This window comes from Rhinopithecus bieti, unplaced genomic scaffold (assembly GCF_001698545.2).
Source record: "Rhinopithecus bieti isolate Rb0 unplaced genomic scaffold, ASM169854v2 scaffold_28456, whole genome shotgun sequence".
NCBI classification, from domain to species: domain Eukaryota; kingdom Metazoa; phylum Chordata; class Mammalia; order Primates; family Cercopithecidae; genus Rhinopithecus; species Rhinopithecus bieti.
Genome location: NW_016812403.1, coordinates 460,021 through 482,920, shown reverse-complemented (window position 1 = coordinate 482,920; position 22,900 = coordinate 460,021). Strand labels below are relative to the sequence as shown.

The window sequence follows — 22,900 nt, the reverse complement described above, 5'->3', positions numbered from 1 at the left end:
GCTGGGATTACAGGCTTGAGCCACCGCGCCCGGCCCAGGTGTTTCTTAAGAAGACAATATTCCCAATAAAATGAAAGCTACCTACTTGTCTTTCACATACTTACCTTTTTTTCCAAGCTCTATCTGTATGCATGTATGAATATGTATATGAGAGAGATTTCCGAAATGATGTTCATCAAGAGTTAGAGATAGTCGTTTCTGTATGGTGATGTTTGAGAGTGAATATTAGCTTTCTTCTTTGTATCTTGTATAATAAACATGTATTAGTTTTATAAAGTCATTTTCATTCAAAAAGAAAGTCAAATAATTAAAACAACCAATGGTTTTGAAAAGTCAAGAATTAAAAGCAATTTATATAAAATTAACTTTATATGTGTAATAGACCTAAAGGTAAAATGTAAAACTATAATACTCATAGAAGCAGGGATAGAAAAATATCTTGACCTTGGGTTAGCCAAAGAGTTCTAGATATGACACTAGAAGTACAATCCATAACATAAAGTATTGATAAATTAAACTCCATCAAAAATTTAAAATTTTCTTTGTGAGGAATATGGTTAAGGAAATAAAAACATTGGCTGGGCATGGTGGCTCACACCTGTAATCCCAGCACTTTGGGCAGCTGAGGTGGGCAGATCACTTGAGCTCAGGAGTTCAAGACCAGCCTGAGCAACTTGGTGAAACCCCATCTCTACAAAAAAATACAAAAATTAGCTGGGCATGGTGGCATGCACCTGTAGTCCCAGCTGCTTGGGAGGCTGAGAGAGGAGGATGGCTTGAACCCGGGAGGCAGAGGTTGCAGTGAGCTGAGGTCGCACCACTGTACTCCAGCCTGGGTGACAGAGCCAGACCCTGTCTCAAAACAATGACAACAAAACATAACATCAGTCACAGACTAGGAGAAAATATTTGCAAATCACATATCTAACCCTCAAAACTCAACAATAGGAAAACAACTCAATTTTTAAATGGCAAACGGTTTAAATAGACACTTCAGCAAAAGTATACTGATAACAAATAACCACATGAAAAGATGCTCAACATCATTAGTCATTAGGTAAGTACAAAATAAAAACACAATGACACACCAGCATATACACTAACATGGCTAAAATTAATAAAACAAAACTGACAATATTAAGTGCTGATGAGAATGTGGAGTAACTGGAACTCTCAGATAGTCCTGGTAGAAATGCAAAATTATACAGCTACTCTGGAAAACATAAGTGCTTCCCTAAAAAGCAAAACATATGTTCACCTATGTCCCAGCCATTTCATTTTTTTTTTTTTGTATTTAGAGAAATAAAACTTATGTTAACATAAAATCTGTACTCAAATGTTTATAGCAATATTTCATGATCACCAAAAACTGGAAAAACCCAATTGTCCTTCAGTGGGTGAATAGATAAACTATGCTGTATACACACAAGAGATACCACTCAGCAATTAAAAGCTATGCACTATTGATACACAAAACAACTTGGATGAATCTCAAATGCATCATACTAAGTGAAAGAACTCAAAAGATTACATACCATATAATCACATTTATAAGATATTCTGGAAAACAGATCACTGGTTGCCACGGGTATGTGATGGGGATGAGCCTTAATAAAGGTACAGCAGATGGGATTCTTTGGAACGTTGACATTGTTCTGTTTTGGTTACAAGAATCTATGTACATGTAAAAACTCATGGAAAAAAGTGAATTGACAACTTGTCAATTTAAAAACTTCACTGCCTCCCCACACCCTGTGTACATTTAGCTTTCCACATTCAAAACCTTCTTGATATAAATTAAGTTACATTAACCCAGAAAGTAGATCAGGGGAGCAGGTATAGAACAACACTTGGATCTACAGGTGCCATGACTTTAGGAATACATGAGGTTATATCCTTATGGTGACACGAGCTCATTTACATAGCTGCATCAGTTTCATAGGAAAACAAAAAAATAAATAAAGCAAGAGCACCCAAAGTACAACAAATACAAAAGTATAACAAATTACCACTTTAAAGAAATATTGAAAACAAGGCTATTGAGGAAAGTTTCTGCTACGTATTAGTTTGGCACCCATCTTGTCTTTGCCTTTTGTTTTGGTAGCGTAGTATTGAGAAAATCCTACATAGACCATTGAAATGGAATACAGAGCCCAGAAATAATGCCACACACCTAGAATCATCTGATCTTCAACAAAGCCAACATATACAAGCAATGGGGAAAGAACTCTCTAGTCAATAAATGGTGTTAGGAAAACCATCTGAATAACTATGTGGAAGATTGAAACTGGACCCCTTCCTTACACTATATACAAAAATTAACTCAAGATGGATTAAAGTCTTTAATGTAAAACCTAAAACTATAAAAACCCTGGAAAGTAACCTAGGAAATACCATTTTGGACACATGACTTGGCAAGGATTTCATGACAAAGATGCCAAAGGCAATAGCAACAAAAACAAAAATTGATAAATGGGACCTAATTAAACTAAAGAGCTTCTGCTAGCAAAAGAAATTATCAACAGAGTAAATGGATAATCTATAGAATGGGAGAAAATAATTGCAAAGTATGTATCAAACAAAGATCTAATATCCAGAATCTATTTGGAACTTAAACAATTTTACAAACAAGAACCAAACTACCCCCATGAAAAAGTAGGCAAAGAATATGGACAGATATTTTTCAAAAGAAGACATACATGCAGCCCACAAGCATATGAAAAAAAGCTCAGCATCACTAATCACTAGAGAAATGCAAATCAAAACAATAATGAGATACCATCTCACATCAGTCAGAATGGCTATTACTAAAAAGTAAAAAAATAACAGATGTTGGTGAGGTTGTGGAGAAAAGGGAACACTTTGATACTGCCGGTGGAGTGTAAATTAGTTCAGCCACGGTGGCAAGCAGTGTGGCAATTCCTCAAAGAACTTAAACAGAATTGGTATTTGACTTAGCAATCCCATTACTGGGTATATACCCAAAGGAATATAAAACATTCTACCACAAAGATACATGCATGCGTATGTTCATGGCAGCACTATTTACAGTAGCAAAGACATGGAATCAACCTAAATGCCCATCAGTGGTAGACTGGATAAAGAAAATGTGGTACATATACATCGTGGAATACTGTGTAGCCACAATAAAAAAGAATGAAGTCACATCCTTTGCAGCAACATGAATGGAGCTGGAGGCCATTATCCTAAGCGAATTAATGCAGGAACAGAAAAACAAATACCACATGCTCTCACTTATAAGTGGGAGCTAAACAATGAGAACACATGAGCACAAAGAGGAAAACAACAGACCTTGAGGCTTACTTGTGGGTGAAGGGTGGGAGGAGGGAGATCACAAAAAGTACCTATCAGGTATTATACTTATTACCTGGGGGACAAAATAATCTGTACACTAAACCCCTGTGACACACAGTTTACCTACATAACAAACCTGCACACATATCCCTGAATCTAAAATAAGTTAAAAAACAATAATAAAATAAAAAGAAAATCCTGACACCCAGAGAAATGTAGTGAAAACAACAATGTATTTTCAGTCCACCTTGCACCGTCAAGATGATCTTCAATTAACTTGTTTCAGAAGCTTGAAAGAGAACAGTAGAAAATCATTATTTTTCCAACAAAAAACCACAAAATTAACTGCTTACATTCCTTGTAAGAAATAAAGTGCCACAAGTGAAACTTAAAATAACCTTTTATGGACACACTTTGAAGAAATACAGATACATTCATAGAAATGGCAGAATGATCTTTATTCCCAAGCTTTATTATTTTTTTTTTTTTGAAGTGAGTTAACCTGATAGTAATAGTGCATCAGGAATTGCCAATATATTCAAATTTAATATACAATGCATTCAAGCAGGCGTTTTACTCAAAGATATTTAAAAACATATTTGAAAACAAAATTAAGAACAAACATTGAAAGATGCCCTACAGCTCCTAGGTTTCTATAAAACACTATTTTAAAACCAGCCACCTACAGCTTGATAAACACCATCTAAGCCAAACGAGACTGTGAATGATCAATCATTCAATGCAAACCTGTTCCCACTTTATTTACCCAATTATGGTTTTCAGTTGCTAAATAACATACATATAAGCTTACATTCAGTTAGAGAGGTTATTCAAGGCACTTTGTATAACCCAGACACTGTTATCTTCATTCATGCACCCAATAAATATTTGCTGAAGTCTACCATGTCATAGGCACTCCTCTGGGCACTGGGGATGCAGACAAAACTCCCTGCCCTAATGCAGCCTCTACTCCAGAGGGGAGTGACAGGCAAGCAAGGAAGGTAATAAGCTTTAGAAGGTGGTAAGTGCAAGGAAGAATATAAAGCAGGGGAAGAAGATCAGGAGTGTTGTATTTTAAATACGTTGGTCATGGAAAGCCTCATTGAGAAAGGCGATATTTGAGCAAAGACTTGAAGGAAGTGAGAGATTGAGCCATGTAGATAATTGGTGTAAGAGCATCCCAGGCGGAGGGCACAAGTGCAAAGGCTCAGGGTGGGCGCTTCCCAGGCATGTTTGAGTGAGAATGGGGAGCCCAATGTGGCTGCAGCTGGGAGCAAAGAGACTGTAATTAGACATGGGCTCAGAGAGGTGAGGATATTATAAACTTCAGCTTCTTGCGGACCGTTAACCATGTAAAAACAGGATCTAATTCCTCTCCTTGCCTCCTTCCATTCAAGGATCAATGTCTTCCAGTGTACTGGGGGAAACAGCCTTTGTCTCAAGTGCATTTTTGACCCGGACACACTGCAGCCTGTTCCTCTGCTTGCATCTGGTGGCACCACAGGCCCCCACTCACGCTGTTTCTAGTTACTGGGCAGTCGGAATTAGCATTACCATTCATTCACTGCTGCTGCCTCTGCCCTAGCATTATAAGGGGGAAGTCCCTTGCTCCAAACAGGGAAGAGTGCCCTTCCTTATACCCTAAGACCACTGACACAGCTCATGGTGTGTCCAAGACTTTTCTAAAGGCTTGAGGAAATCATAAGAGGATTACAGTGCAGGAGGAAAACCTGAATAGCATCTTACTGAAACTATGGCCCACCTGCCATCTCCCACCACAGGGAGTTCTTTCCTGGCTGACTCTCCATTAGGCCCAGCTCCTCCAAAAATCCTAGGTCTTCAAACCCTGTCCTCTCTTCTTCAGTCCCCAGGCTGTCAAATTCCTGACTCTGGGCCACCAGAGGAAGTCCCAAATTTTACCAAACAACAACTTTTCATCAAAAGAAAACACTACTTTATTCTGAAAAGCCACTTCATCCTTGTGTCAACCCCTACTCTGTCCAGATGTGCCGCTGGGCCTTGCCTTTGCATAACCAGAAGATTCATGGAAGCCTTTTCCCTCTGCCAAGATGAAGTCTTCCACAGGCCCTAGAATGTAGAAACATCTCCCAGCACTTTTTCTAAAAATGTCAACATTTTGTTCCTGTGATACTTGATACAGTTTAAAACTATTATATGTTATGAAAAATATAAATCAGGTGTCACATTACTTGTTTACTCCACACCCACCTTCCTGGGGTGTGAGTTGCTAACCAAGCAGCAGGTGTGAACTTAGCAAGGTAAGGCCTATTTAACCATCAGGCACAGTGAACACTAACATGTTTTAATTTATCTTAAAATCAGGAAGAAAAATAGATTTTTAGGTCAAAGAACATGTCTTAATATATAATATTAACATATTTCTCTTTATGCCAATGTAGTCATATAATATAAACATTAATGGGGAAGGAGCCCATGAAGACAAAAATGCCTAAGGACCATGACAGTCCTAGTGGGTCCCTGAAGCTAGGCAGAGCCTGCCATGTCTTGAACTCAACTGGGTCATTCATGCTGGGTGGTTTGTCTCTCAGATCTTGGTAACAAAGTTGTGGCCAATACATGACCCTTAAGCACAATAGAATAGCATTTAGTTGCCCATTGTTAATGATGAATAAGAATATAGTAAAGCTATAATTATTGTATAAAGTATAAAGTATCTCCCAGTGGCAAAGAAGGTAGACATCAACGTAATCAAGTTATGAAAAACACAAAAGAGAGGAATTAGGTAGAATCAAACTGACTTTTTGAGATTCTTTTCTAGGCTCTAGGTTCTTGATCCATAGTCTCCACTGGAAGCAAGTCAGACATTAAATAATAATAATATGCACCAGTAGTAATATTTAATATGTGACAGGCTCTATGCAAAATGTTTTGCATGTGAACTCACTTATTCTTTGTAAGAGTCATTAATATTTTCAGTTGCTAGAGACAGAAATCCAATTTAAGCAAGCTTAACATATACAGGAAGGAATGTATTGGTTCACATGCCTGGGAAGAGTTCAGGGCAGCTTTGAGAATCAAAGAATGAGAGGGAGCAAAAGGAGTCTTGGTGAAACCATTCAGCACCACCAAGCTCGCTCTCCATCCCCCTTATTTTTGCTAGCTTCTCTTTTACCTTCTTCAAACAGGCCTAATCCATGTGGTAGGGAAAATAGTTGCCTGAAAACCCCAACTTTACCTCTATCTTAGTTTGGGCTCCCCTCAAAGCAAACTCCAAGGCAAAAGTTTGGGTGTACCACATTATTTGGAAGGTGACACCAGAAGCAAAATGAGAGAGCAGGTAAGTGAGACAAAGAAGGGGCAGAAACCCCAAACAGGTGTGTTGGTGGGTTACAGCTGGGGCAAGTAGATCTCAATCTGACTGGGATGCCTCAAAAAGAATGTGCGGAGCACCACTCAGAATTGAGCCGCTGAAGAACAAGGAAGTTGAGGTGTTTATCTGCCAACTCCCCTCCTTCATTGTTTGAGAGTTGCTCTGGGAGTGGTAACTCCCTAGCTTGCTCCCTAGGCCATAGAACAGCTTTATGCAGAGACACAGGAACTCAAGTTTGTGTGCAGGGACTGTCTGCAGGTGACCTCAAGGGTGAACCAATGGGATATGAGTGGAGCCCCTATACCATCCACTACAACTCCTTCCAGCACCATGGCCCCCAAGCAACATGGAACTGCTTCTTCTCCAGCTGCAGCAAGCCCAGCAAGGGACCTGATCTATCAGGCTGAAATCACATGCCTGCTGTGGATCAATCACAGGTCCAGGAGAACAAAGGGCTGCTTCCTAGGAAGAGGAGCAGCTTCATCTGTTGGAATACAAAAGGTTCCCCTAGTCCTTTTCCAGTAACCACAACCCATATTCACTACTTAAGTAGTGAATTATAAGAAGAAGAGAGGCTGGCCTTGCTCTGCCCAGTAACCAGGGAACTGGCAGACACAAAACTGCCTGGTTCTCCAGTTTTCACCAACTTGATCCCCTGCAGACAGAAAACAGTCATTATCAAAAAGCCAATTGTCATTCTGCCTCTTTAGACAAATTCCCATTAAAGATAAAGCAAATTTTAATTAGATTAAGTATCCAATTATTGTAATTACATTTTTTAAAAATTCACATCATGAAGATGACCCTTTTTAAAAGGGTTACAGGAATAATTAGTGTATTCATATTAACCAAAATGTATTGGATAATATTTATACCCAGAAGACAAAGTACATTACACACATTTCACCTTTAGGGAAAGCTTGCAAATGTTTTGGCAGTGGCATGAATATTTATAGGCAAGAGTGTGCTTTAGCAAGATTATGTGAGGAAGCATTTAAATGCTCACCAATTTTTACCCAGGGGTAAAGTTTACAGAAAATGTAGTGCAGAGATTATGGATATGCAAAGTGTGACTTAAGCAGGGAATTTCTATCAGTTTGCTTAATTAATTGGCACCAAAGACTATTTCTCCTTATTCAAGGCAGAAATGCCCAAGGTATCCAACTGTGACTTCTCTCTGCTCTGCGTCTTCCAGAGGCAGAGGCCAGTGAGGAGAGTTGGTAGGAAAGCAGTACGGACATTCTCACCTTGACCACTCACCACCAAGAAATTTCTATCCTCATACCCCTAACCTTTGTCCACCTGTCCCCAGTTGGGTAGAGCTTTAGGATAAGAAATGTGGGTCTTCTAGAGTCTTCCTCCCAAAGATTTTCCTGGAAAACTCTTCCTTTTTCTGATTGCAATTTTCTTTCTTCAAACCTGCCTTTGAGTGGCAGCAGCTGCTGCTGTTTTTATCTCACACATGGTTGCCTTCCAGGCTCCATGACATTTGCTGGCTCAGTGGGAGGGAGGCAGCACACTCTCCATTTCACAGATGAGAAAACTGGGGCCCCAGAGCTTGGAATAACTCCCAGAACCACACCACAGAACTGGCCTTATAAGGAAGCCCCAGTGCCACAGATCCCAGACCTGCATGGGCTCTGCTCTGCCTGTCGGGAAACTGCATTGTGGCTACCAGCCACAGGAACATCCCACCTCTGCTGCTGCCTCACCCACCAAGAGGTAGGCCAAGCAAGCATTGCTGTTTCCTCTCAGAGATAACTTTCAAACCAAAGTTGGACACGGGTATGTCTGATAGGGGAAACAATTAACTATTTGCCTAGTAGCAAGAGGCCAGGAAATGTAGTTTGTTGGCTTATACATTGAGAACCTGAGACTCTCAATATGGATAATGTCAAATGAAGAAAGGGTATTCAAAGATTGTGGACATCCACTATTGGCAGGTGTTCATCATATTTCCCTTATCCCTGATCAAAATTCTACCCATCGTTCAAAGTCCAGGTTCCATATGCTGTTCTGTGCATTCTGTCCCATCTCCTGCCTGTCTTCTCTAACCTCTTCATTGTAAACTTTGGAGTTACAGGCCTTGCTCCCTTCTGCTCAGTGTTCTGGGCACCTAGGTCTCATTTTCCTGCTAACCACCTTGATTTCCTGCCTGTAGTAAGGTGTATGACTCTCCACAATGGGGACTCCACAGTGGACAGAAGGAGAGAGAGAGAGAGTGAGAGAGAGAGATTTACTTTAGGCAACTGGCTCATGTGATTTTAGAAGCTGGCAAATCCAAACTCTGCAAGGTGGGCCAACAGGCTGGAGACCCAGGAAGGACAGATGCTGCAGTTCAAATCCAAAGTTCGGTTGGCTACAGAATTGCTTCTTGCTAGGGGAAGTGGGTCTTTTGTTCTATTCAGGCCTCCAACTGATTGGATAAGGCCCACTCACATTATGAAGAGCAATCTGCTTTACTCCAAGTCTGCCGATTCAAATGTTCATCTCATCCAAAAACACCCTCACAGAAACATCCAGAATTAAGCATGACCACATATCTAGGCACCATCACCCAGACAAATTAACACACAATTAATCATTACAGTCACTTCAGGGACAAATTTGGTGGCAAATTCAGTCTTTTTGAAATGAGACTTTCTGGGGTGACTCTTCAAGGCAACTGATTGCTGATTCCTGGAGAGAGGTCTAGTTGCTCAGAGCAGTGGCAGAATCAATGTGTGTTTGAGAAACTAGCAGCCTCATACTTGAATAAATACCTGCCGTGAACGAGTTCTATGCTCAGCCATGCCATGGGAGAAGCACCCTATCCTCCTGGGACTCCCAACTAGGTGAAAAGGACCAAAAAAACCCATGAGAAACAGTGTCCACAGGAATCTAGTGAAAGGAAGAGTCAGCATGGAATGGAATCTGGGAGAGCCTCCTGAAAAAAGTTCATAGTGTTTGGGCCTTATATTTTAGGGAAGATTGGCTATGAAAGGCAAGGAGGGAAGAAAATTGGGTAAAGGAGCATCTTGAGAGGAATACACAGAGCTCATGCTGGCCTAGAGATGAGGGGATGATTTTGGGCAAGGGAATGAATTCTACTTCAAGGATGAGAGCCCTTGGAAGGGTGGTCAATGAGCTGAGACTAAATATGGTAGCCAAAGGGAGTCATGGAAGGCTTTAGAGCAGGAGAGGATCCCAAGCTCAGATTCCAGCCTGATCTGGAGGGTAAAGCACAATGGATAAGACTTAGGAGACCATGGAGTCTCCTGAAAACTAGGCTATTGCCTCTGGACTCTGTTTCCCTTGCAGGGAGTTCATAAGAAGGCAACCACTTCATGTCCGTTTTCTTCCTTCTTGGTCTTCTTCCTCTTTCTTCTATTTTCTTCCCACCCCTCCCCGGCTTTTCTCCCACCTTATTTTTATTTTCCAATCTGAATTCTTCCTCCTGCAAACATCTTGTGTGAGTTCTCCTCTGTCCTCCCACTTCTTTCTTCAGCTCCTCATGGGCCTGTCTTCCAGGGAGACCTTATATTTAGGAAATAAAGGAACAGCTGTCAACTTAACCCCGGGAGAAGTTTTTCCACAATGACTTATAAGTAAATGCCCTAGAAATAAAGTTTCCTGGCAGGGCGCGGTGGCTCACACCTATAATCCCAGCACTTTGGGAGGCTGAGGCAGGCAGATTACGAGGTCAGGAGATCGAGACCATCCTGGCCAACATGGTGAAACCCCATCTCTACTAAAAGTACAGAAATTAGGTGGGCGTGGTGGCATGTGCCTGTAATCCCAGCTACTAGGGAGACTGAGGCAGGATAGTTGCTTGAACCAGGGAGTTGGAGATTGCAGTGAGCTGAGATTGTGCCACTGCACTCCAGCCTGGTGACACAGCGAGACTCTGTCTAAAAAAAAAATATATCTATATATATATATCTATATATATATAGTTTCCTCATTTTCCCTTCCCCATGTTAGAATTCAAGTGCCCTGATGTTAAACAAATTTTGACTTTAGGAGTGATTTCATGAATGAAGACTTCCAACTTATAATGATAAACATTCTGGGGCACTTTCCCACACAGGCTATCAGATAGGAAAAATACACAAAGAATAAACAGATTTCTAAAGTTCAGCAAATGAAGGGTTTAGCTATTGTTTTTGAAGACTATTTCCTCTTTGCTGTCCAAAAGAACTGGCAGACACAGCAGAGGTAGTGCAGAGAATCCTGCTCTGGGAGTTGGGAGAACTGGGCTTCAATTCCAGCGTAGATACGAATGATCAGGGTGATCCATAGCAAATCTTTGCCCCTTCGTAGATCCCAGTTTTCCCTTTAATCTAATAAAAAGAGAATTGAGACAACTGACAACTAATCCCTAAGGACCTCTCAGTCTCCCCTCCCCTGACCACCTTTAGTCTTCCAGAATGGACCCCTTGGAGGCTACCAGTCTCAAAGGATGTTTTGGGGATGCCAAGTCCAGCCCAGAATGTACTGGTTAGAAGATACTTTTAAGCCCGCAGGGAGAGAACAGAAAATCCCTGGTTGCATTTAAGCTCCAAAGGGAGCCCCTGTGCAAAGCTGGAGTGATTCCTGAATACCTCTTTGCCTATTTCCAAACCTTCACTACACTCAAGAATTCCTCCCACTCCACCCTGAGTCCTTTCTCAGATAATGGCCTAAACATATCCTTTACCAAGAAAACGAAGGCAATGAGAAATGAACCCCCATGACTTTCTGTCCCTGCACCACTCCTTTTATTAACATATGCACCTGAACCCACTCCATCTCCTTTCCTCTGAGCTGATCCCTACTGCCAGGGAACTCAATGTCTGGCTCCCATGTCTGCTCCACAATCTGGGCTTTGCTCCTACATTGATCTCCCTTGCTCCTCTATTTTCCATCTCCTCTTTTCTGACATTTTTCCTCTAAATATATAAACATGCTTTTCTCTTCCCTTAGAAAAGGCACCCTCAAGTTATCACTGTAACATTTATCCCTTCTTTTCATGCCAGCTCCATATACAGTGGGCTGTACTTGCCATCTCTACTTCCTTGTCATTTGCTCCTTCTTCAGCCTATAGCCATTAGACTTTTGATTTTTGATCTGAATTCCCTACCAATACTTTTTTTTTTTTTGAGACAGAGTCTCGCTTTGTCATCAAGGCTGAGTGCAGTGGCGCGATCTCGACTCACTGCAACCTCTGCCTCCTGGGTTCAAGTCATTCTCCTGCCTCAGCCTCCTGGATAGCTGGGATTACAGGCATGCACCATCACGCCTGGCTAATTTTTGTATTTTTAGTAGAGACAGGGTTTTACCATGCTGGCCAGACTGGTCTCAAACTCCTGATCTCAGGTGATCCACCCACCTAGGCCTCCCAAAGTGCTAGGATTACAGGCATGAGCCACCATGCCCAGCCCCCTACCAGTACTTTATTGGAAAACCTAAACCCTTAAGATCTTCAATTTTAGTGCACTCCCAGGTCTGATGTTATACCACTAGCCACCAGAGACAGCAGCCATCCCAGGTCCCACTCCAAGCTGCCCCAGCTCCATGAGCTGCCTACCAGCTCTGTCACCTTCAGGAGGCTCCTATGTCTTCCAGGCGCACATCCCAACTGACTATAACAATGAATATTTTCCAAGCCAAATACTCTGGACTATAACTTGCTGCTTTCACCTTTCTCTCAGCCACTTCCAGGACTAATGAGATCATGATCTCTGCCCATTTACTTTGGCCACCATCTAAAGTCCAAGTCCCCAAGGTCATCAGTTTGCATATGGCCCCTCATCTCCATTCTGCTCACTTAATATTTTACTCTGACTCCATTTCTGACTTCCAAACCTTCCACTTACCATGCCATATAGAGTCAAGATCTATCATCAGAAAAACTCCTATATCCTTGACTTCTTTGAAGTTTATCTTAACCACCACCACCTTCTCCTCCTCCTCCTCCTCCTCCTCCTCCTCCGAGATGGACTCTCACTCTGTCGCCAGGCTGGAGTGCGGTGGTGCGATCTCAGCTCACTGCGACCTCTGCCTTCCAGGTTCAAGCAATTCTCCTGCCTCAGCCTCCCAAGTAGCTGGGATTACAAGCATGCATCATCACGCCCAGCTAATTTTTGTATTTTTAGTAGAGACAGGCTTCATCATGTTGGCCAAGGTGGTCTTGATTTCTTGACCTCGTGATCCGCCCCCCTCAGCCTCCCAAAGTGCCGGGATTACAGATGTGAGCCACTGCACCTGGCCTGTCTTCTTCTAATGAAAACTAGGCTGTTGCCTCTGGGCTCTGTTTCCCTTGCAGATCTCCCAAAGTAAGAGCTATTTTTCTTCCTACAGCTCAAAGCCAGGGAATAGAATAGATGCCCAACTTGTTCCCCCTTGCTGCTTCCAAATTGCTTCTTCCTCTTCTTCCTTTAAAAAACACAGCTCCCGGCCAGGTGCAGTGGCTCACGCCTGTAACCCCAGCACTTTGGGAGGCCGAGGCGGGCAGATCACAAGGTCAGGAGATCGAGACCATCCTGGCTAATATGGTGAAACCCCGTCTCTACTAAAAATCCAAAAAAAAAAAAAAAAAGTCAGGTGTGGTGGCAGGTGCCTGTAATCCCAGCTACTTGGAAGTCTGAGGCAGGAGAATGGCGTGAACCCAGGAGGAGGAGCTTGCAGTAAGCAGAGATCGCACCACTGCACTGCAGCCTGGGTGACAGAGCGAGACTCTGTCTCAAAAAAAATAATAAATAAATAAATAAAAATAATAATAAAAAAGAAACCACAGCTCCTTAGAAGAGCATGTCATCTGGCTGCTCATAACTTCCTCTGTTCCTGTCACCTTCCAACCTTGTAGGAACTCCACATTCGTTGAAGATTTTAACACATGGATCAGAAATTTCCCACCACATTTCTGTCCTCATACATGGGAACTTCAACATAATGTTGTAACCTAGGTTTCCACTGTGGCTTCTTATAACCTCACATGAGCACCCTCACTAATGTCGTCTTCTCCCAGACTTCATTTACTATAGATGGGCTGATGATTTCCATATTGTTTCTAGCCCAAACATCTCTTCTGAGCTCCAGGCCCATATTTCCAACTGGATATTTCTACTTGGATATTTCATGGAACTTCAAATTCAGCTAGTCAAAATCTGAACTCATCTTTCTCACAAACCTGATTCTTCTGTTCTTAAAATCATGTTATATAGAATCAGTGTCTACCCAGTTACCCAAGCTAGAATTTGGGGGCGGGGGGCAGTCATTCCAGACTCCTCTGTATCTTTTAGAGACCACATCCCATTAGTCACCTCCTCCCTAATTTGCACCTATAGTCCAGGAGTCCAGTGGTTTTCTGACTAAACCTCCCCAGAGAGTAAACCTGGTAGCTAAGACGGCAAATTATTGAGTAAGCATGCCTGTGTTCAAATCATAGCTTCCAGTTTATACTGTGTAATTGCTGGCAAGTAAATTATGTTTTCTGGGGCTCCATTTTCTTACCTGTAAAATGATACCCATAATATTGCGTACCTCTTAAAGTTATTGGGAGGATTAATTATGATATGTAAGATGCCTAAAACATAATCAGTACTCTAACTTTTAGTGATGTTAATAACATCAATGATAATAATGCCTGAGTGAAGCCAGCAGGGGCACCCATCTGGCTGCATGAATCAAGGAAAGAGATTCAGAAGATGTCCATTGCTTTAAAAAAATTAAACAATTTTTTTTTTTTTTAGAGACAGGGTCTCACTCTGTCACCCTGGCTGGAGTGGGTGCCCCTACTGGCTTCATTCAGGCATTATTATCATCTTATATATCATAACTAATTGTGGTTCACACAATCATAGCTCACTGTAGCTTCAAACTCTTGGGCTCAAGTAATCTTCCCACCTCAGCTTCCTGAGTAGTTGGGACCACAGGTGCACATCACCATGCCTGGTTAATTTTTCACATTTTTTTTGGGTAGAGATTAGGGCTCTCACTATGTTGCCCAGGCTGGCCTTGAACTCTTGGTCTCAAGCCATCCTCCAGCCTTGGCCTCCCAAAGTCCTGGGATTATAGGTGTGAGCCACCGTGCCCAGTCTCAACTGCTTTTTAATCAGATTTCCAGCCAATTCTTCACTCAGATCCACTCCGCACCCCTGGCTTTAAAGGAACCCAGTACCTCCAATTCTTAAGACCATAGGTTTTGAGTGGCAAATTAGTTTACTCCTTACAGGTTTTCCCTCCACAGCCATTTAACTTTTTATGCTCTTCACCTGTGCTGTCTAATGTGGGCGCCAACGACCCACACTATCGTGCTGATAAAATTTGAAATATTTTTTTATCTTGGTTTAAAATACTATTAAAATAAATTTTACTTCTTTTTACTTTTTAAATGTGGCTGCTGGAAAATTTTAAATTACATATGTGACTGGCATTATGTTTCTATTGGACAGTGTTGTGTGTGTCTTAGAAAATTGACATTACTCATCTGCTGTCATGTTTTCTATCACTGTATTTAGTCTTGTAGTTTATACACTTTATTTATTTTCATTTTTGGGCACTGTCTTGGGAAAACAAAGATAAATGCATATGTTACATCTGCCATGTTTAACTGGAAGTTGTACGTAAGCTTTTCACAATGTAGCTCCTGCTTGTATTTGTGCACTTCGTATCCTGTCACTACTCTATTGCCCTGCCAAAATGAATTACCAGTAGCTTTCTGAATACACCAGGAAGCTTCCAGCTTTGCCTTTATTTTTTTGGCCTCCTTTTCCTGGACTACCTTTCTAACCCCTCCCACCTGTCTGCCTAGTAAGTTACTCATTTTTCAACAACGAACTCAATTTCACCTTCTCAAAGGAGCTGTTCTTGACTTTTCCTCGTACCAGTTGAGCAGACTGCTCGGGGGTCCAGAATATTTCCTGCATTTTTTTGTTTATATCATTATCTGCCCTACAAAGGGAATCCGTTTTATTCATCAGACCTGTAGTGCCAAGTTGAGGGTCTAATACATAGTAAAAACTAAAATAATCCTAAATGAACAAATGAAGACAGTAACAAAGAACGGCGGGATTGTAGAGGAAGAAGAGGCTGACTGAAAAAGTTTCGAGAGAGCAGTGTTTTTAAGCTGTTCTTCAGAGAAGTTTTTGACAAGTGGAGATGGTGTCAGGAATTTTCCAGGCAGTGGGAACAGGACGAGCAAAGCTTCCCTGAAGACAAGCAATATGCTAAAGAAATAGTAAATCATCCAGTTTGGAAGGAGTATTGGTAAGACCAGCTCATGCAGGGCGTTGAGGTTATAGAAAGGACTTTGACTATTGTTCTGAAGATAATGGAGAGTTAAAAGGTTGTAAGCTGGAGAGACAGATAATTAGTCTTCTGTTTTAGCATTATCACCTGTGGCTGCAGCTGGATAATGAATGAGAGAGACATGAGTGGAAGTTGGAAGACAGTGAGTTCATGGAGATGATGAGAAACTCGATGTTGTGGTTTACGGGTGGGTGGGGGGCAGTGATGGTAAGTGGGGATAGAGATCCGGGCATGATGTGTAGGAGGTACAATGCACAGGACTCAGTAACGGATGAACATGGGGAATGAGGGAGGAGTTTTTAGTTAGTATGAATAGGAAGGCGAGGGTACCATTTACAGCGACGGGTAACCACGCCGGAGAAGCAAGTCAGCTCCACACGCTGGAGATGAAGGTGCAGGCGCCTCGCACACCATGTCCCTTGCGCGACGCCGTCCTCGCCTTCCGCGGTTTGATCGGGAGCCGCAGCCTGCGCTGCGATTCCGGTTCCGGTTCCGGTTGGCATTTGCACCTACGACCGCCGTGAGCCGTCATGGCTTACTCCACAGTGCAGAGAGTTGCTCTGGCTTCTGGGCTTGTCCTGGCTCTGTCGCTGCTGCTGCCCAAGGCCTTCCTGTCCCGCGGGAAGCGGCAGGAGCCGCCGCCGACACCTGAAGGTAAGAACAGGCCAGCTCTCTCTGAGCTTCCTGGCCCCGAAGAGTACGGAGAACGCTGCTGGAGGGAGGGGTGACTCTGAGAGTCTGCAGCCTTCACCGAAATATCCACCAAACTGACAGGAGAGGGCGGACGAGACGGCGTTGAAGGGCCAGTCCCCACGGTTCCATTGTTCTCAGCAGGTGGCGACCCAGATGGTTCTGCTGCTGGAAGGGCCAGGAATGTATGCGTACATGCCTGGGCATCCTCTAGGTGGCCTTGCATACTCCCGTTTACACGCAGCCACTTCTCTCTTACCCCACTGACTTAACTCATCTTGTCACCATTTGTTCATGTGCTTTGAGCCATGGGTTCCCAGTTGTGTTTCCCTCTTTAGGTTTTCCGTGTTCTGACTCGCCGCTTCGTACGAAATTAAGGCAAATGCAATTGGTACAGCAAACCTTAATTCGTTGTTTTTTTCAACTTGGTGCTGGGCTCTCACTGCTTCAGGGTCTTCTTGTGCCTTTAAAAATATATCCTGAAGATTTTAATAACCCCAGTTTCAGTTGCTGAGGTGTGGTTATGAACGAATTATTACGTTCCCCTTATTGAAGCAGTATTTATCTGTTAATTCTTCGTTGTTGGCATGATATATGTGGCGTTTAAAAATTCATCCTCTTAGCTGCACTGGGGCCTTTTACAGAATGAGTGTAAAGGCATGGTGCTGAAGGCTGGGAGAAGGAACCAGAACAATTCTCTACAGGTCATGAAGTTCTACTGGTAACTTTCTCCTGTAAATTATCCTTGTAACATCTTTGAGACATGATTTTACGGTGTCTGAACACTTCCAGTAATGTTTAAACTGTTGATTGCTGGACAGCTCCTTTTGAACTGTAAACCACTTCTCTCTGCTTAATGCACATTGGCTGTAGTTCCATTCTCTTGAGCATCATACACGCTGTAAATGCAAAGCACCAAGCTTCAGGGGTGGAGGGCAGATTGAACACATAATTCTGTTTACAGAATTTGCCTGATAATCTGTGCTTGTAAGACTATCCACCTGGAAGAGACTTCTAAAACATATTTGCATATTTGTTCTTTTTTTTCTTTCTGTCTCACTGCAGTAATCCCAAAGATTTTTACCTACTTTGTCTAATGATATTGTCTACCTTGAAGAAGAGTAAATTCATGATGATCCTGAACAGTGAAGATTCTTCGAAAACAGTTTTTTGGTTTTTTTTTTCTTGTCTTTCTATTATGGTGAATTATCTTGAACAAGTACTACTGATTGTGAGTGGGAGACACTCTTCTAAACGTTGTAGAAAATATAGAGTGGAGATTAGACATGGGGTTGTTCCCTTGAGAACTCAAGTGTTGGTATTCCGTGTTCTCATCTTAGGATCTTTGTACTTTCAGTTTTCTTTATTCCTGAAGTGCTGTGCTCTTCCCTCAGTGCCCTTCTCATCATTCAAATTTCTGCTCAAATGAAACCTCCTTAGAGAGATTTCCCCTGATGACACTAACTCTTTCCTCTCATCATTCCCTATTTTATCGTGTTTTATATTCTTCCTGATAGGCATCACTATATGATATAAAATATTCTTAAGTGTTTACTTGTTTTTTTGTCTCCACCTTCTAGAATGTAAGTTTGCAAGGGTAGGGACTTTATCTTGTTTATCACTATTTTTTCAGTACCTGGCATATAATGGGCAGTCAATAAATACCTTAAGATTATTAAGCTACTAATATTGTAAATTCTGTTTTTGAGAAAGAGAAGCTACTGAAGTAGTATAACCTAGGAAAAAACTTACCTGGAATGATACATTCCAGTAACTGAAACTTGCAGCAATGAATCTTAACCATTTTGGGGTTACATACCCCTTTGACAATCTTATAAAAGCTATGTATTTTCTTTCTTTCTCTCTCCTTTCTCCCTTCCTCCCTCCCTCCCTCCCTTCCTCTCTTCCTGGCCCCCTTTCCCTTTCTTTTCCCTTTCCCTGGGTCTCACTCTGTCACCCAGGCTAGAATGCAGAGTCATGATCACAGCTCACACCAGCCTCTCCTTCCAGGGCTCAACTGATCCTCCCACCTCAGCTTCCCAAGTAACTGAGACTACAGGCACATGCCACTATGCCTGGCTAATTTAAAAATTTTTTTTTGTTTGTGTTTGTTTTTGTATGGAGATGGGGGTCTCATTGTTTTGCCTAGGCTGGTGTCGAACTCATGGGCTCAAGTGATCCTTCTGCCTCGGCCTTCCAAAGTGTTGGGATTACAGGCGTGAGCCACTGCACTCAGCCTAAAAATTAAAACTGTATTTTCTCTCTAGAAAAATGTACGTACTCTATAAATTTACTCAGAATTTCAGTATCAATTCAGAGAATTCGCAGAACCCAGAAATCCCTGCTTTGAAGAAAGGAATAACCCTGAGTATTTGAAAATTCTTGAAAATACGTGTCATTATGTCTTCCATTTTTGCCCATTGATGTGCGTGAAACAAGCACAGTTCCCTTTCCACATGAAAGCCTTTAAGATCGTCTTTTAACAAATATTTATGATGTACCATATCACATACTATGCACACAGTATACAGACACTATGTATTCCAAGAAAAACTGAGTGCACTCCATGCTTTGAGGAGGCCACAGTTTAGTAAAAGAAAGCAGACATGTCAACAGATAAATGCAAAACAGACATGTCAGCAGATAAATGCAAGAGTGTTGGTCACAGTTACTGAAGTCTGCACAGGGAACAGTGGAGACACGTATGCAATGGTCAGTGTTATTGGGACTTAAGAAGGGTTTCATACACCAGGTGCGACAGCTCATGCCTGTAATCCCAGCACTTTGAGAGGCTGAGGCAGGAGGATTGCTTGAGCCTGGGAGCCTTGGGCAATATAATAAGACCCTCCATCTCTACAAAAAAAAGTTTTTTGTTTTTTTTTTTTCAATTAGCTAGGCATGGTGGTGTGTACCTGTAGCCCAGGCTACTCTGTAGCCTGAGGTGGGAGGATCCTTTGAGGTCTGGAGGTCAAGGCTACAGTGAGGTGTGATTGTGTAACTGCATTGCATCCTGGGCAACAGAGTGAGACCCTGCCAAAAAAGAAAAAAAAAAAAAGACGGGTTTCATAGAACATAGAGGAGGGAAGTCTTTTTTTGTTTTGTTTTGTTTTTGATAACAGCTTTCTTGAGATCTAATTTACATATCATACAATTCACCCACTTAAAGTTTACAATTTATTGGGTTTCAGTATATTCAGAGTTGTGCAACCATCACCACAATCAATTTTAGAATATTTCTTCAGTCCCCAAAGAAACCCCATACTTTTTAGCTATTACTCCACAAATCCCCCACCCCACCTCCAGCCCTAGGCAACCACTGATCTACTTTATGTCTCTATAGATTTGCTTGTTCTGAACATTTCATGTAAATGGAATCATACAATATCTGATCTTTTGTGACTGATGTCTCTTAACTAGCATAATGTTTTCAAGGTTCATCCATGTTGTAGCATGTAGCAGTACTTCTTTCTATGGCTGAATAATATTTCATTGTGTGGATATACCACATTTCATTTATTCATTAATCAATTGATGGACATTGAATTTTTGCCTTTTAGCTATTGTGAATAATGTTGCTACTGATGTCTGTATACAAATTTTTGTGTGGACTTAATGTTTTCATTTCTCTTGGGTGTGTACATTTGGAAAATGTGAGCATTCCAGCGTGGCTGGAACTAAGCGTGGAATTTCTAGGTCATATAGTTATTACATGTTTAACCTTTTGAGGAACTGCCAGACCATTTTCCAAAGCAGCTGTACCATTTTACATGACCAACAGCAGTGTAAGAGGGCTTCTGGTTTCTTGTCAATACTTGTTTGTTATCCGTCTTCTTGATTATAGCCATCCTAATGGGAATGAAATGGTATCTCATTGTGTGATTTTATTTGCACTTCCCTGATGACTAATGACATTGAGCATTTTTTGTGTGTTTATTCACTCTTTGTCTATTTGTATATCTTGTTTTGGAGAAATGTCTATTCAGGTCCTTTTAACCCTCTTTAAAAGTTGGATTACTGGCCTTTTTTTTTTTTTTTTTTTTGAGAGAGAGACAGGGTCTCATCCTGGTGCACAGGCTGGAGTACAGTGGTGCCATCATTACTCACTGCAGCCCCAAACTCCTGGGCTCAAGTGATTTTCTCACCTCACCCTCCCAGGTAACTAGGACTACAGGTGTGTGCCACCATACCTGGCTAATTTTTAAAATATTTTGGCAGAGATGAGGCTCTCACTATATTTCCCAGGCTGGTCTTGAACTTCTGGTCTCAAGTGATCCTCCCACTTTGGCCTCCTGAAGCACTGGGATTACAGGTGTGAGCCACCACACTTGGCCTCTTGTCTTTTTATTGTTGAGTTGTAAGAGTTCTTTGTATATTCTAGGTACAAGTCTGTTATCAGATATATGATTTGCAAATATTTTCTTCCATTCAGTGGTTGCCTTCACTTTCTTGATGGTGCCCTTTGAATAAGAAAAGTTTTACATTTTGATGAAGTCCAGTTTATCTACTTTTTTCTTTTGTTTCTTCTGCTTTTGGTGTCATATCTGAGACAAACTGCCAAACCCAAGGTCATGAAGATTTATGCCTATGTTTTCAAGTTTTATAATTTTTGCTCCTGCAGTTAAGTCTTTGATCCCTTTGAATTAATTTGTGTATATGGGTAAGGTAGGAGTCCAACTTCATGTGGATATATAGTTGCCCCAGCACCATTTGTTGAAAAGACTATTCTTTTCTCATTGAATTGTTCTGGCACCCATGTCAAATCAGTTGACTCTAAATGTAAGAGTTTATTTCTGGACTCTCAATTGTACTACATTAATCTATACACTTATCCTTATGCCAGTATCATGCTGTCTTAATTATTGTATTTTTCTAAGTTATGAAATCATGAAATGTGTCCTCCAACTTTGTTCTTCTTTTCCAAGATTGTTTTGCTATTTTGGGTCCTGTGACCCAGCATTTCCATATGAATTTTGGATCATCACTTTAGTTTCTGCCAAAAAAAAAAAAAAAAAAAATGCCAGCTGGGATTTTGATATAGTGAACTGAAGCAATTTGGAGAGTACTGCCATCTTACCAGTATTAAATCTTTCAGTCTGTGAACACAGGATTTCTTTTTTATTTATCTAGGTCTTTAATTTATTTTAAAGGTGGTTGTAGTTTTTAGTGTGAAAGTCTTATTTTGTTAAATATATTCATAAGTATTTTATTCTTTTTGATGTTGTTATAAATTTTGTTTTCAGATTGTTCCTTAGTGTATAGACAATTAGTTTTTGTATATTGATACTGTGTCTTGTCACCTTGCTGAACTTGTTACCTGCATATAGTTTTACTTTTTTTTTTAAACTGAATGCCTTTTATTTTTATTTTTACTTTTCTTTGCCTAACTGCCCTAGCTGGAACCTTTAGTACAATGTTGAATAGAAGTGGTAAGAACAAACATCCTTTCTTGTCCTTGATCTTAAGAAGAAAGATTTCATACTGGCATATGTAATGTTATCTGGGGGCATTTCATAGATGCCTTTTGTCAGGTTGAGGAAGTTCCCTTGTATTCATAGTTTGTTGAGTGTTTTTCGTTATGAAGGGGTATTGAATTTTATCAAATACTTTTCTCTATGTCTGTTGAGATGATTATGTGGGTTTTGTCCTTTATTGATGTGGCATATTACATTAATTGAAATTTAGATGTTAACCCAGCTTTACCTTCCTTGGCTAAATTGAGGAGGCAACTCTTAAAGTGTTCTGTTTTGTTTTGTTTTGTTTTTAAATAATCCAGATGAAAAAGAAGGACATTCTAAGCAGAAGAAACACAGAGCAAAGAAACACAGAGGCTTAGGGCCAGGTGCAGTGACTCATGTCTATAATTCCAGCACTTGGGGAGCCCAAGGCGGGCAGATTGCTTGAGGCCAGGAGTTCGAGACCAGCCTGGCCAACATGTAGAAACCCTGTCTCTACTAAAAATATAAAAATTAGCCCGGTGTAGTGGTGCATGCCTGTAATTCCAGCTACTTGGGAGGCTGAAGCAGGAGAATCACTTGAACCTGGGAGATGGAGGTTGCAGTGAGCTGAGATCCCGCCACTGCATTCCAGCCTGGGTGACAGAGCAAGACTCTGTCTCAAAAAAAGAAAAAGAAAAGAAAAGAGAAGAGAAGAGAAAAGAAAAGAAAAGAAACATAGAGCCTTGAAGTATCCTTAGAGTTGTGAAAGAAGACACCAGAGAAGTTGCCATGGGCCAAATTGTGAAGGTTTTTTCCTGTCATACTTAAGGAGTTTGGG

General features: G+C 41.3%; 1 protein-coding gene and 2 long non-coding RNA genes across 4 annotated transcripts in view; 1 reads left to right on the top strand and 2 right to left on the bottom strand.

Moving 5' to 3' along the window:
- Window positions 1-1,629, bottom strand: part of LOC108544956 (uncharacterized) — a 15,032-nt gene extending 13,403 nt beyond the window's left edge. For both annotated transcript variants that reach the window (XR_001889989.1, XR_001889988.1), the window contains exon 1: window positions 1,536-1,629. This is a non-coding gene — a long non-coding RNA (uncharacterized LOC108544956). The remainder of the gene's footprint in view (window positions 1-1,535) is intronic.
- A 4,034-nt stretch (window positions 1,630-5,663) lies between these two features.
- LOC108544952 (uncharacterized) lies at window positions 5,664-16,290 on the bottom strand. The gene is made up of 3 exons (XR_001889985.1): window positions 16,268-16,290; window positions 15,478-15,580; window positions 5,664-10,183 (listed from the first exon to the last, which is right to left on the bottom strand). It is a non-coding gene; the product is annotated as an uncharacterized LOC108544952 (long non-coding RNA).
- Window positions 16,239-22,900, top strand: part of RIC3 (RIC3 acetylcholine receptor chaperone) — a 55,926-nt gene continuing 49,264 nt past the window's right edge. Inside the window, 1 exon segment of the mRNA XM_017896375.1 lies at window positions 16,239-16,591. Within this exon segment, the coding sequence (XP_017751864.1) occupies window positions 16,468-16,591 (124 nt within the window). The 5' untranslated portion in view covers window positions 16,239-16,467.